Raw genomic sequence first — 16,208 nt, 5'->3', positions numbered from 1 at the left:
CCTGTCTGTCTGCCTGTCTGTCTGTCTGCCTGTCTGTCTGTCTGCCTGCCTGCCTGTCTGTCTGTCTGTCTGCCTGTCTGTCTGTCTGCCTGTCTGTCTGCCTGCCTGTCTGTCTGTCTGTCTGCCTGTCTGTCTGTCTGTCTGCCTGCCTGCCTGTCTGTCTGTCTGTCTGCCTGTCTGTCTGCCTGTCTGCGTTGCCTGTCTGCATCCAGTTGAAACTAGTTTGTGTTTATCAGCTGGACAGACGCAGCCTGTTTGGTGGAAGCCAAAACATCGTTCATGTGTCCTCTGGTCTGTGTGGGAGGAGGGTTTGTGTTTTTTGTGTTTTTTGTTCTTGTTCACAGCGCAGTAATTAAAGAGTCACGGTAGAAACACTTATGAACAGGATATGTTTTCATAGAAGAAGAGTTAGACACGGTTAGTCTGAGGGTTCAATGATAAGAATGGATCGGAGTCTGCTGCACACTTCTACATGCACACATGTACTCGTGCCCTTTACTTGAGTAAAAGTACGACACAGCAAAATAAAAATACACGTAAGTACAAGTAAAAACCCTAATCTTACTTAGAAAGTGTAACTTCACCCACAGATCCGAGCCTAAGTTCACCGACTGCAGAGTTTTAAAAATACATAAAAAGGTGTGTGAGGGGCTGAGAGATTAAGCCACGCCCACTTTCATATGCCAAAAGCCTTGAAATCTTGATAACCATTTACAGCCACACAGTCACTCCTCTGATTACATAGAAGTCTATGAGGAAATGACTCTACTTCTCTCTTGATTTATTACCTCAGTAAACATTGTAAACATGAGTTTATGGTCTCAATCTCTAGTTTCAAGTCTTCTTCAATACAGCATGATGTTCATTTAGTAACTTATGGTCCATTTAGAGTCAAACAGACCATAAAGCAGGGGATGCTTTAGGGCGGGGCTACACGGTGATTGACAGGTCTCTACCAGAGGAGTTGTCTGAATTTTTCGTCTTTCAACTTTAACCTTTCACAGTGTGTTTTCACACGCATGTGGTTGTACTTAACTCCGCCCTCTTCTGTCACTTCTGGCTGCAAAAAACCAACATGGCGACTGACGAAAACCAAGATCCTAACGGACAGAACGCTGAACTCAAGGCTGTAAAACATGAGTCCACAACCCAATGTGTGACGTCACCATACGTCCACTTCTTATAGACAGTCAGGAAACCTCAGATAAACTTTAAAATGGTTCCTTTATGATTCAACCACAAATAAATGTTTAAGTAAAGTATATTCAGACAAACAGCATGCATGAGCTGATAGACCAAACTAACTCAAACAGCTTAGAGATTGTGATTATTCAGAGTTATTTATGTGCCTTTAACTGTAAATCAAGCAACAAATGGGTGATACATGTTCAATTTTGACAGTTTCTCCACATTGCAGAAACCAAAGGCGGTGGAATAAAAGCTGATTTTAGAGGCTCAGCGTGAGACTTGGTGACAGTCGATAGAAGTACAAAGTGATGATTATTATTTATGTTATTTTTATTGTTTTGGAACCAAACAAGCTGCTGTTTCTCATTGGTTTAAGTCAGCCAGGATGTCACACCTCTAAAGAGTCATGTTACTGGTTTACTATGAGGTCATTATGACAGCCTTCAGTTTGTAGACAGGAAACGCCCACAAAACAACAAAAGTATTTTAACTTTATCACAATAATAAAAAGAAAAGGTTATCATGTTGAGGACATCTGAAGAAATTAGCTCAACTGCTACAGGAAATAATATTTGAATAACACCAGCAGAAATTTAAAAGGATAACAGGAAACAGTAATAAAATGCTTTAGAAACTTTCCCGTGCTATGCACCTGCGAGAATGTGATTGGAGGCTGCTGGTCACATGCCTGTGAATGGGCCAATGATTGTGAAGCATACGGCAGATAGAAGCCTGACTTCAGTGCGTTACCGGAACTAACGCGATACTTTGTTTGACTGAAACGTGACGTAGTAGAAATAAAGTAGCATAAAAGTGTAGAGACTGAAGTAAAGTACAAACTTACCTCAAAGTACTTGAGTGGAGGAAGTATTCAGACCCTTTACTTAAGTAAAAGTACTAATACCACGCTGTGAAAATACTTTAAAGACGTTTAGTTAAATTACAGACATTCTGAAGACACTACGGGTGAATAGGGTCAAAACATGAACTCATAGATATCACCATGAAACTTCACCACTTCATCACTCACATTAAGAGGAGTACTATTTGTATTACAAGTTTTCTGAAATATTGTGTTTAAATATGCAAATGAGGCATTATGTAATGGTAACTTTTGGTGAATTTAAGCTCAATTCTGTTTTCTGCAGAGTGTGCAGCGGCTCACGAGAGCTCCGGCTCACATCTGGTTTGTTGTCTCTGCAGAAACCGGGATGACGGATCAGCTGCTGTTACACTGACTGTGAGTGTAGGCCGGGGGTTTACTGAGTCGCACACATTCAGCCAATATTTGTTTACACGTTGGCACAGTGGCTCGATTTAAAGTATGCAGAATGAACTAGTAGCAGCTCTGGTTTACAGTGTACACATGAATGTACACACAACTATCACTGGATTACTTAAATACTGGAGTAAACTTAACATCATGAGGATTCTCAGGGAAGGTCTGCAGTAATACGGAGCTCATGTTCTCCAAGCGGGTTTATGAGCGTTTATTCACGATGGACGACTGAGATAATTATATATTTGTAAAGTGTAATTCTCACTGAATCCCAAAAACAGGTTTCATGTTTGTATGGAAGCTCATTGTGAGGAACAAATAAAGATCCTGTAAGTCATTATAATGAGATACTATCTCATAATTATGACTTACTATCTCATAATGTACAGAAACACTACAAATGACTCATTATTTTATAAAATAAACCTTTTATTTTATCAAAAAATTGATCATGACAGCAGTAAGATCATGATAATAATATATAATGCACAGAAATGGAATAAACAGCAACAGAGTATATGAAAAACTAGTGCAAAAAAAAAAAAATAAAATAAGAGTACTCATACAAAAATATATTGCACTTTGAAGTTTTAGGTGGAAGCTGTTTGAACAACATTCTCAATTTGATATATTCATCTGTAAACATTTTTATCTTTTTTTATCTTTTTTTTCTTGAGCACAAAGCTTCTTAACATCCATGTTCGGAAAATAAAAATAATAATGAAATAAAATCTACAGCAAGAGAAGCTTCAGTTCAGAGCAGAACCCGACAGGCGACTTGTGGTACTTTATCTTGGTTGGTTGGAGTTGTGCTTTTTCTCTAGACCCTGGTCATTTAAACCAACACACACACACACACACACACACACACACACACCTCTCTCTCTCTCACACACACTCACACACAATCTGAGCTTTACTGTCAGTGCTCGAAGTGTTTGTATTTGTTTCTTGTCCCAGAGCTCAAACTCTCCTTTAATAACTGAACTTGTAGCTTTTGTCCTCGTCTTGAAAAAAGGTGTCATTTATATTTAAGAGAATATTGTGTGGACAGAATCTACCGCACAAAAGAATAAAAAAAAAGACCGCGGCAATCTGCAGAATATATAAAACCACCGAAAAAGGAAAAAACAGTAACAACGGTTTGTGCAAAATTCACCGTGGAGGCGTCGTGTTTGTGTTCTGCCTCGTCAGAGTCACACAGTGGTGTCAAGGAACTCTGTTTTTTGCCTCATCGTGAGCACAGGATACACAGGATAGAAAATCCCTGGTCCATATGTCAGTGCGGTCACCGAATACTCTCTCAGCTGACTCCCCCCCCCCCCCCAGCCTTATTTATGGTGATATATAATCTGGTAAGAAGCTGGCTGGAGTCGAGGGGTGACGCTGTGCATGAAGCCTCTCAGAGCTCACGAGCTTCTCCTCAGCGGGACGGACACGTGTCGGGTCTCCTGACGGCCGCCGCCGAGCACACCTCCACGGGGTCGGGGTACGGATCCACCTGAGGGGGGGGACAGAGCGCCGTCTTTACCGGCTGCTGATGGAGCAATACATATAAAGCACATATTTAAACTTCCTCATGTTGACAGGATAGAAAATCTAAATCCTTTTGAATCCCGTATTCTTTTAAATGTCTTCTTTAATTTTAATTGTCAACTTGAGGCCAAAAAGCTAAATACAACTGAAAGATGTGATCCCTCAGTAGTAGAAGTCAGAGGTGTGATGACATCACAGACAGATGTTCAGATCGATGCCACTCTCACATCTGTACAATACATGTGAAGCTGCAGCCGGTTACATTAGCTTAGCTTAGCACAAAGACTGGAAACAGGAGGAAACAGCTAGCTCGGCTTTACCCAAAAAATCCTCAAAACTCCTGTAACGCTCAGCTGAAGTATAATGATGTGTTTAGAAGTAGTTTTGAAAGATGATACCTGTTCATGTATCTTAAGTGGATACTTTGTATATCATCTTAATATATACTTTATATATTTTGTATACTCTTATTGTATCTTCATGTATATGTTGTACGTTTTGTACTCTCTTGCAGTGAGTGACAGTTGTCTGCTGACGGTGTGTTTATGAGTGTGCGTATGAACTGTACCTCAGAGTAGAGTGGGGGGGGCAGATATCTGAACTCTGTGATGTAAGTGAGCAGAGCCTCCTGGTCCTGGTCCTGGTCCTCAGACCTCTCACAGCCGTGCAGACACTCCCGCCTCTGAGACTCTGATATCGACAGATCGCCGTAACTCGGCGGCGCTGCAAAAACAACAGACGAGCGTTAGAGACCCTCAGTGCAGCGACAGAGAAAACACACGTGTGTCTGTGTGTGTGTGTGTGTGTGTTCGTACCCTCAGGCCTCTCGGACAGACCCAGCCAGCTCAAAGTGCTGCAGTTGCTGCTGATGCTGGAGGTTCGGGAGGAGCAGGCGTGCAGAGGTATGGTCCCGATCACCAACGGCAGCGAGAGAGACAAGTTCAACCCGCCGGGAACGTCCACGTACACCTGCAGGGAGACGGGGGGGGGGGGGGTCTCAGTGGGAGCCAGTTGGACCAGTTCATATGAGCTCCTGAGGTGATGAAGTATTTTCATATACACATGAGCTGTTGGTGCGTTACACAAGCTGACAGACCTGAGTGTGAAGAGACGAGAACTCCTCGTTCTTTAACAGGAACGTTGTTTTACAGTCAAAGACAACACCGTCCTGAACCTCCTCCAGCTACACTCGCCAACAATACATCCCTCATTTATTCTAATAATTATTATTAAAAACATAATGAAAATAAAACACAATAAAATGAATAAAAACATAATAATAATAATAACAACAATAAACTTGTGCTGGGCAATGATTAAAATATTTAATCGCATGTTTTTTTGCGATTAATCTCATTGTTATGGCAAAGTTCAATAATGAATTAAAAAGTAGTGTATTGTGCACTTTTATTTTAAAGTCCTGCTATATGAACAAAGGTCAATAACATTTGGTTTAAACACTTTAAACACATCAGGTTGTTGTTAGCAGCAGTATTCCCTTTACACAGCAGCAGTTATAACACAGTTATAATGATTCTGATCATAGATATTCAGCCGGTGTTCATAACTTTATCTTCATGTGTGTAAGAGATGAAATTTAAATATACTTCTTGAAAACTGCAAATCTATCTACGTCATGTTTTTATGTTCTCAGTAGTGATACTAAATGATGCTTATTATACATATTACAAACAAAACACTTTAAAAAAATCATTTAAATTAATCATTTCTTTTTTTCTGTTTTTGGTATTTAGGTCAGACACATATTCAACGCTGATTACCGTAATATATGTGGTATTTGTTATAAATGTACGTTGGTACATAGAGGGGAATAAGAAGCTGTACATGGAGGGACTTAGGACCCAGGGGAATGTAGGTGAAGGAAACAGGAAGAGACGGAAGAGACGCCACACAAACAGCTGTTCACCGCTCGCTGTTGGTCGGTCGGTCGGTTCTTGTGTTAAAAATGTCCGCTTAATAATAAAAAATAAACTGCGTGAAAAAATAATTGTCGGCGTTAATGAATGAATGAGTTAACGCGTTAACTTGCCCAGCACTAACTTTAATATATAACCAGCAGGTTATTAGTGTACAGTTTCTTATTAGTTTTTACTGCGTTACTGTAGTGTGTCGTTTTTCATGTTAGCTGGTAAATTTGAAGTAAGAAATATGACAACATGGTATAAACTGAAGAGTGCATTTTGAATAGTTTTACTTTTGATACTATAAAACTTATGTCCTCAAGTATAATTTTGTAACAGCATATTTTTATCATTGTGATACTCTTACTTTAACTTTTAATACAATAATACTTTAATACTAAAATATTTATGGTACCTTTTACTTGTCATGTTTGTATTGTGATACTAACATATTTAGAGGATCTGAGTCCTTCTGGTCTTCAGTGTACCCGGGTCAGACTCTACACATAGTGGCTTTGAGGTGCAGAGAAACCTGGACTCACCACGAGGGCATACTCCACTCTGATGATGGGACAGCCCAGGATGGAGGGCGACACCGGGGGGATCTTCAGCAGTTTGCCCTCCCAGCTCTGGCTCTTCCCCTGAGGCAGAGGGTCTCCTCTCAGGTTGGACACCAGCTGCTGGATCTGCTTTCCTTTGCCCTTTGCGAAGAAGGTCTGGGTCTGGTACAGGGCCGCCTTGGGCACCACCACCCGGGACGAACAGTTCTCCACCTCGGCGAAGATTTGGATCGACTCGCCTTGGAGAGAAGGGAGAAGAGATCAGTCTGTCGGACTGAGAGAGAAGTGAAATAAGTGAAACATTGAGAGTAAAAATAAAGGAAAGAGTTGAAGGAGTTAAGGGGGAGAGGCGGCTCACCTGGTGTGTAGCCCTTTCGCTCGATCTTGGCGCTGAGGGAGATCGGGCCTGAAGCGCAGAACCAGCAGCACAGCGTCTTCTCCTTAGAACCAGCCTGAGGGGCCTGAAGCACACCATCACCCGGGTTAGTGCTTCCACAACATCACGGATAATATCGCCTTCTCAAAGGAACATTTTGAGAAATGAGCTCATTCGCTTCGTAGCCGAGAGTTAGAGGAGAAGATTGATACCACACTCATGTATGTTCAGTCAACATGACGCTACAGCTGGTTAGCTTAGCATAAAGACTGGAAACAGCTAGCCTAGCGCTGTCTGAAGAAACTGAATTTGTCCATGAAAATCTCTAAAATTCACCAATTAACATGTAATATTTTGTTTGTTTAATACACTAAGAAATAACGGTGCTATCTAGATCCATTTGGGTTGTTTGGATTGTCCTCATGGGAGAACCCTTTTTGGTTCCTGGAGTAACCTTTTTTTAAAGAGTTACACCTAGAACCATCTGTGAAAGGTTCAACCCAGAACCCCCTATGAGAGGTTTTAAAGAAAACCCTTCTATGGTGTAATGGTTTATTACAAGACTTTCATCTAGAACCCACCCAGGGGGTTCTACCGAAAACACTTTTATATTACAAGGCTACACAGATAAAGTGTTGGTACTCCTTTAGAACCACAGATTAAGTGTTGGTACTCCTTTAGAACCACAGATAAAATGTTGGTACTCCTTTAGAACCACAGATAAAATGTTGGTACTCCTTTAGAACCACAGATAAAGTGTTGGTACTCCTTTAGAACCACAGATAAAGTGTTGGTACTCCTTTAGAACCACAGATAAAGTGTCTCTTACCAGCAGCAGCGGCGTGTTGATGTCGATGTGCTCGAACACAATGAACTCTTTCTTCACTTTGACCGGCAGCAGCCACGGACGGTGCAGTTCAGCTTTCACCCAGTACCTCACGCTGCCATGCTTACCTTCAAACGAGGTGGCCAGAGCCCTGAGACAGAGAGAGTAGTATTAGTGTACAAGTACAATAATGTTTAAATACTCCATTACCAGTAAAGGTCCTGCAGTCATACTCCTACTTAAGTTAAAGGAGTATTATCAGGGACATGTACCTAAAGTATCATCAGTAAAAGTGCTCATTGTGCAGTGAAATATTTCCTGTATAGCTAGTTTAGTTCAGTGGTTCCCAACCTAAGGGTCGGGGCCCCTCCACAGAGACACCAGATAAATCTGAAGGGATAACGCGGTAACGTCTCCCCTCCTACGGGCCACGATGTTGGCCTAGGGCACCGCCGCGATCACACCCCGCAGATCTGCATTGACGGGCAGCCCGAGGTCTGGGGTCGGGGTACCCAGACTGGACTCCCCACAGACCTTTAGACTACGACCTTCACTCTCGCTCTGTGTGCCCCGATTCGCTCCGAGTGGACTTCGAGACGGCACAATGCACCTAGCTCGAAGGGAGCTCCAGATACAGTTGCCTCTTACCACCGGAGGCACACCCGGTCACGTCCATGCTGCCTCATGGACGCACGGCGCCGCGCTCGTTCATCGTGGACACCGATTTAGGTTCAGGGCGCTTACGGGCCAGGTTAGCCGTCCGGAGACGTTACCGCGTGAAGAAGAAGAAGAAGTGGAAGAAGAAGAAGAAGAAGAAGTGGAAGAAAAAGTTAAAGAAGAAAAAGTAGAAGAAGAAAAAGAAGACAACGAAGAAGAAGAAGAGAACATTTCATGTTTTCATACGTCCTCATTTATTCAATAAATCTGTTTCCATTTGCTTTGAATCCAAACAATAACTTTTAAATAAACGTCATATTTAAACTTTTATCTCTTTGGTGGAACTGCTAACAACTTGTCTGAAATGTGCTTTATTAAAAACACTTTGTAGTTTTCTAAACACGTATCAGATGTTGTTATTGTTAGAGTTGAATCTGTAAAGTAACTACAGCTGTCAGAAGAATTCAGTCGAGCAAAACGTTCAATATTTCTCTCTGAAATGAAGCATAAAGTAGCATTAAACTAAAAAAATACTCTCGGAAAGTACCTCATTACATTGTACTTGTACTTGAGTAAATGTACTGAGTCAGTACTCACATCTGAGGCAGGTTGAAGCTGAAGGCGAACTCGTGTAGTCCGGCGTGGAGAACTGTGAGACCTTCTTCTGGACCTTCTTCATCTGAAACACAGAGAACACGTTTCACGATCGCAGAATAGTTTTCAGTCCCTCAAATATGCAGATTTACTGCTTTTCTCTGTTTTTGTATCAAAGTACACAGAATATTTTAGGGTTTTGGACATTTGGTCGAACAAAAACAAACAATATGACGACGACGTTACTTTATTAACATAAATTAATTACTTAATTTAATAAATAAATGTTAATGAAAATGATTGTTGGTTGAAGCCGTACGAGAAACCAGAGGAGGAAGTATTCAGATCCTTTACTACAGTAACAGTACTAGTACCACGCAGTTCAAATACTCTGTTACAGTAACAGTACTAGTACCACGCAGTTCAAATACTCTATATATGTTGAAATAATGTAACTGTATTCCTGTATTTTAGTTTCAGCAGCAGTGAAGAAGCTGAAGCTACAAACAGAGAAACGTGAACTCTACTTCCTCTTTTCTTTATTTGTTCTTCAGATTAAACATGATGATGTCAGCTTCCTGTCCCTCTGCCTGTCCCTCTGTCTGTCCCTCTGTCTGTCCCTCTGTCTGTCCCTCTGCCTGTCCCTCTGTCTGTCCCTCTGTCTGTCCCTCTGTCTGTCCCTCTGCCTGTCCCTCTGCCTGTCCCTCTGTCTGTCTGTCTGTGTTCGGCTGAGAGCTGTTATCAACAGCTTGCATGCATGTGTGTGTCAGGTTGGCCGCGAACACACACACACACACACACACAGAGAGAGCAGGAGTAGACCGGTATGAACCAGACTGATCAGCCTCCTTCAGCTGGAAACTCCAACGCCTGCATCACAACTCGGCTCCTCATTGGAGGAGAACGTGACACGTATTACAATCTGGGCTCTGATTGGCTCGGCTGAGACAAGCCCCTTCCCACATTAGTACAGCCATGTGGTGTGTTGCATGAGAGGAGGAGGAGGAAGAGGAGGAGGAGGAGGAAGAGGAGGAAGGGCGTTAGACACCAACAGTGAACTAACAGGTAGACCTGAAACTCTGAGGCTTAAATAAAAGATGAGGAGAGAAACAGCTTTCACACTCACACCATTTGATTCTTTACTCTTTCAAAATAAATCACATTTAAAGAGGAAATAAAGAGTCTTCATCACATTTACAGAATCTTCATCACATTTACAGAATCTTCATCACATTTACATCCTGGTACAAAAGTTCAACATGTAAACTGTTGATGAAAACTACAGACATCTCACCAGGAGATCCATTTAGCAGCTGTTCTGGAGCTTTCCATCAAATCTCATGGTCTTCCTCAGCTGAGGTCTAACGATGAACTTTAAATCACAAAGTTGAAGCAGCTGTTTTCCTTTAAGTTGTTTGTTTTGTCTTCAGATTTCTTTGTCTCGTGTGATATTAATATGAATATCTTTGTGTTTAGATCAGATCGAAGGTTTCCGGCTCAATCAATAAAGAACAAGAAGTATAAAACCTCTCCAGAAACCCGTGTAAAACCCTGAAACTACTACAAGCATAGGAAGCTTCACATCATCAGATAAAGATTTAATGTTCAATAAATAGACTCATGTCAGTGATGTCATCGAGGTAAGTAGGTCCTCACTTACAGAGAGACACCAAACTACCAAAAAGAGACAAAACGAACACAAAGAGACAAAAACGACTAAAAACTGAGCCAAAAACAAAGAGACAGAAAAGAAGGCGTACAGCGAGTACAAACACGTCTCTTTGAATGAGTATCTCTTGTTGTGATGTCGGAGGTTTTATGTACATGTCTCTGTCCAGAGGACCGCTGTCTCTACATCTCTGTCTTTACATGATTTCTGTTATTTTATTGTTTATACTTTTGTTAAATCTTACTTTTATTCTCTTCTACATTAATGAATAGATTATTATTGAAATGATTAACCCTGGTTTGTCATTTCTTGTTCTGTAAACTTCAGTTCTTAAATCTGCAGATATTTTGAGCTTTTTATATTTGAGGATCTTCAGCTGAGGAAGATCATGTGACGCAATCAAAAGCTCAGGAATGTTCATCCTTTCCTTTGAGTCAAGAGTTCATCACTTCATCCCTAAAGTTGACTCTGATGTCATCGTTTCACTTCTTCTTCACCTTAGACCTCCATCAGAGAAACAAACCTCTGACAGGAAGTCCATTAAATAAACAAAAGTCCTCCATGTTTCTGCTTCTTCTTCTGCTTCTTGTGGACGAAATGTCTCTCAATCCTTCACATGTTCTCACATTTAGAGCAGAACCACCAGTCTGCCTCACATGGTTCAGTTATTATCTCATTCACATCAAACTGTCCTGTTTGCATCGTTTTACAAGTAAAACAAGCACAAAACAACAGGTGGAGCTTTAAACAGCGGCTCATATTATTCAACGGACACTCACACACACACACACACACACACTCACAGAGAGTCAGCTGGGTCCTCCCTCCTCCCCCCCCCCCCCCCCCCTCTCTGGCCGTTTGTGAACAGGTTTGAACCGCTTCTAACAAAGGGAGTTGGCTGCTGAGCCTCGCTTCAGGATGTCATCAGTAAAGGAAACACGTTTCTCCTCCTTCAGTCGGATCGATGCACAAAACATCAACCATAAAAAAACCGTTGGATTTTTTATTGGATCGATTTCTTTCTTTTTGTGTTTCTCAACTTGTGTTCTCCTTCCTGCAGTAAACTGAGATGTGAAGCAACAACAGCCTCTTATTAATTAAAAGCTTCACTGTGTGCACGTGCAGCCGTTTGATTCCATAATGCACGCGCTCGTTTGAAGAGAGAACATCAGCTGTTGCATCAGCACCAAAAACTGTCACCAGCGGATGTTTTCAGGCTTCTTTTGTTTTTGTCTCTGTATTAATAAAGTTTTTTCAGTTTTTTATTTTTTATGAAATCACAGGAATCAGCTGGTGTCTCAAAAGTTTGTGCAGCGATCAGCTGATCGTGTAAACAAAGTCTTACCTCGGTCCTCTCCGATCAGCGTGTCCCGGTGCTGCAGGTACTCCACCTCCTCCGTGTAGTTCTGCGTGTACGCCGTGTTCGCTCCGGTGTTCCTGGACTCGGTCCACCGCACCTTGGCGACTCCTCTCGCGGTCACCTCCAAGCTCCTCACGCGCACGTCTCCGCTCACCTGCACCACCACGCGCCCGGACACCTGGTCTCCGCCGGAGAACGCCGGCAGGTTGTTCTCGTTCAGGCTGTCGAAGTAGACCGCCAGGGCCCTCACTTTGCCCAGCACCATGATGACAATAATGAGGAAACTATATCAATATAAAATATATATTTATAAAGAGTCTATGGAGGAGAAGTTGTGCGTAAAGAGCCCCGCGTGGCGCGGATACATGCGCCTTAGCTCCGGGAGCCCCGCACAGAGCCGGGTCCTCCTCCTCCTCCTCCTCCGCGGTGTCGGTGTCGGTTCATCCGGGGTCTGAGACGCGCAGCTGACGGAGCTCCAGCTCTCCTCCGGTGTCTCTCCGGTCTCTCTGCTGCCGTCTGCCTCCAGCCGCTCCGCTCTTAAAGCCTCTGTGCGCAAAAAAAAAAAGAAACCTCCACTGAGCATGTGCGCACAACACACACACACACACACAATTACACACACACGAGCTGCAGTACAGTACAAATACTCAGAGTAGGAAATGTCTCCACTCACAGTTCTTATCAAAAGGAAATACATTCAAATCATTTCAGAAATAGTTCTGAAATGTTTCTGCATCTAATTTAAATGGTGGAAAGTAACGAAGTACATTTACTGAACTACAAGTTTAAGATACTTGAGTTTTTCCATTTGATATTACTACTTCACTCTGAGGGAACTAATACTGTATGTAGTAGAAAGTATAGTATAGTACATAAGTACCTTAACTGTACTTGTGTATATTTACTTAGTTGGATCCACCGTTACTGGAAAAACTACAAATATTAAACAATACAGTGACATAAAGTAACTACGTACTGAAGTACTGTATAAGTACTTGTACTTCACTTGAGTAACTATTACTTCATGTTTTGTATTTAATGGCTCTGACTGATGTTGGAAACTACATTTACTCAACTGTACTTATGTACTTGTACTTCACTTGACTATTTTCTGCTACTTTATATTTCTACCCCACTACCTCTCAGAGGGAAATACTACTCTTATTAAGTAGTAAAGTATGAAGTAGTAGTATGACATAAAGTACCTGTACTTTGTGTAAATTGACTAGTTATATTCCACTGTTACTGTAAATAGGAAAATACTACAAACATTAAACAATACAGGGACATAAAGTAACTAATTACATTTACTCAAGGACTGTACTCAAATACAATATTGAGGTACTTTATATTACCGAATCATTTACAATTCATGCGTTTCTATTTAATGGTTCTGTTTCTGACTGAAGTACAAGTACATGTACTGTACTTAAGTACTTGTACTTTATTTCTGCTACTTTATAATTATACTGTACTACATCTCAAAGATAATTATTGTACATTTGTACTGCACTACAGCAAGTTACTTTGCACTTATTAATATAAAATATAATCAATAAATAATGATGTATTGTTACAGATAAAACTACCTGCAGTACACAAAGTATTTAAAGTGATGAACACATAAAAGCATCCAAAAAAATCCAAAATGTAAGTAGAATAAATGATGTCACTTCCTCCTCACACCCAGCAGCTCTTCAGCAGCTTCTGATCGCGCCGCACGCTCTTCTTCAGCCGATGCAGTCTGCTCTGATCCAGAAAGAGATTCATGTGAGAAATATAAGTTATTAATATTGTGATTATCTCCATTTTCTGTCTAACCAGTGGCGGAAGAAGTACTCTGATCATAAGTAGTAATACCAATGAAAAGAAGTACTCTGGGACAAGTAAATATCCTGCATTCAAACTCTAGAATCGCAAAAGTATTTGTATCATAATATACTTAAAGTACCAAAAGTAAAAGTATTTTCTCGATGAATCGATTCATCATTTTGTCTGTAAAGTGTCAGAAAATATTCAGTTTATAATCAGATATGACAAAGAAAAGTGTCAACTCATCACATTTCAGAAGCTTCAATCATCAATTTTAACTTGAAAAATGATGAAAATATTTGTCGATTAATCGACTCGTTGAACTCGTGGACCGGTGCAGCTTCTGCTCCTCATCAGTCCATCACAGGAGATCAAGAGCACGGTGACCTCTGACCTCTGAACTTCCTCCTCTGTGAACTTAAATCATTTGTAGAATTTGTCCTCCAGCACAAAAATGACAAAACTGATATTCTGTGCTGATCTGAAGATAATGAAAAGCACGCGAGTCCCTCTGCTGGAGGAGCTGAGAACCATCGGTGAGAGGTACTTTATCAGAGTACAAGTACAACAAGTACTGCAGGACAAAACGAACGGAACGCAGAGGGATCTCATCATTGTACTTCAGTACTTCAATTGATGTACTTTCGTTTTTTTTTTTTTTTTTTTGGGGGGGGGGATAAATAAATAAATTAAACTAAACTTGTAAATACATTATTTAGAAAAAGGCAACGAAATAACAGAAGAGTTTAAGCACCAAACCATCATGTAAATATGAGAATAAATAAATAAATAAAATACTTAAAACACACTTTGGAATAACCGTCGTGAATAAAGCTGAAAGCTCTTCAGAGCTGCAGGACTTTGTAACTTCAGTGTCTCAGAGATCTGCTGACAGAAGTCAAACACCAGCTGCTGATGAACACATCGCAGCACTTCAACTGGAGTAAGTGTGTACAAATACACGACATGAAGTATTTGTAGCAAACCGCTAACTGACTGACTCGTGGCAACGTTACACTTCCTGTTCACATCCCCAAAGTATTCTGGGAACTCTAGTTCTAGAACATCACCTTAGAAGTAAGACAAAGAAGTATTAAGAGGGACATCTGTTCAAATAGATACAAATACATATTTATACCATTTATATTGAGATGTTTGCAGGATGTTGAGGACTTGACTCCTAATGTGAGGGAACTCTGTTTCTTCTGTTCAGCATGAAGCTGATGCTCAACCTCTCTGCTGTCATCACTATTCATCTCTATTCATCACTATTCATCTCTATTCATCACTATGCATCACTATTCATCTCTATTCATCACTATTCATCACTATGCATCACTATTCATCACTATTCATCTCTATTCATCTCTATTCATCACTATTCATCTCTATTCATCACTATTCATCTCTATTCATCACTATTCATCTCTATTCATCACTATTCATCTCTATTCATCACTATTCATCTCTATTCATCTCTATTCATCACTATTCATCTCTATTCATCTCTATTCATCACTATTCATCTCTATTCATCTCTATTCATCACTATTCATCTCTATTCATCACTATGCATCACTATTCATCTCTATTCATCACTATTCATCACTATGCATCACTATTCATCACTATTCATCTCTATTCATCACTATTCATCACTATTCATCTCTATTCATCACTATTCATCTCTATTCATCACTATTCATCTCTATTCATCACTATTCATCACTATGCATCACTATTCATCTCTATTCATCTCTATTCATCTCAATGAAGAAGTTAAAGGTACGGAGGACAAACCGTCTAATACATTTACTTTCTCACACTTTATACCAGTGAAAATATACTTGTATACAATAATAAGAGACGGAGCCACGCTGATCTGTGTAGAAATATATTTCCTCAGACAAACACTACACAGTCGTTACAGTCGGTCCACACAACTCAGCAGCAAATACCCATGATGCAACAGGACAGAAGAGATGAATCGATGGTGAGAGACGTCACATGTTCGAGGAGCTTCACATTCATATATCTATAAATGCACTTTGCATATAGTTTATGTTCAGTCATGCATAAAAAACACTTTGACAGACACACACACACACAAAGACGGTTTACACATCAGACATGCAGGAAAACCACATCCCAGAATCTACAGCGCATGAAATATGCAGATTATGAAATATGTAGATTATGAACGTCAGAGCCGCGATATTAAGGTCCACTAACTCTGACTGAAGTTAGAGAATTAAATGATATTGTACGAGGTGAGAATTAAGAAAAGAGCAGAAAATAAAACTCAATTCAGTATTTAATGAAGAAATATAGAAAATAAAGGTTCATATGGATCAGTTTTAAAAAATACAGAAATAAAAACAAATCAAACAAAGAAATGAAGTGAAACACAATGAACATGTTTTCTGTCA

At 40.6% G+C, this 16,208-nt stretch overlaps 1 protein-coding gene across 1 annotated transcript; it reads right to left on the bottom strand.

The window, feature by feature from the left end:
* Positions 1 to 2,875: 2,875 nt before the first annotated feature.
* On the bottom strand, positions 2,876 to 12,488 carry LOC142933918 (arrestin domain-containing protein 3-like). The gene is made up of 8 exons (XM_076078218.1): positions 11,953 to 12,488; positions 8,942 to 9,023; positions 7,691 to 7,838; positions 6,844 to 6,946; positions 6,468 to 6,724; positions 4,819 to 4,972; positions 4,572 to 4,726; positions 2,876 to 3,968 (listed from the first exon to the last, which is right to left on the bottom strand). The coding sequence occupies exons 1-8, from the start codon at positions 12,230 to 12,232 to the stop codon at positions 3,891 to 3,893; spliced, it is 1,257 nt and encodes a 418-aa protein (XP_075934333.1). The 5' UTR covers positions 12,233 to 12,488; the 3' UTR covers positions 2,876 to 3,890.
* Between the last annotated feature and the right edge of the window lie 3,720 nt (positions 12,489 to 16,208).

Source organism: Anarhichas minor, unplaced genomic scaffold (genome assembly GCF_050575085.1).
Source record: "Anarhichas minor isolate MPS153535 unplaced genomic scaffold, ASM5057508v1 ptg000064l, whole genome shotgun sequence".
NCBI classification, from domain to species: Eukaryota; Metazoa; Chordata; class Actinopteri; order Perciformes; family Anarhichadidae; genus Anarhichas; species Anarhichas minor.
Note: the sequence above shows the minus strand (reverse complement) of the source record. Positions and strands in the feature narration are given on the sequence as shown.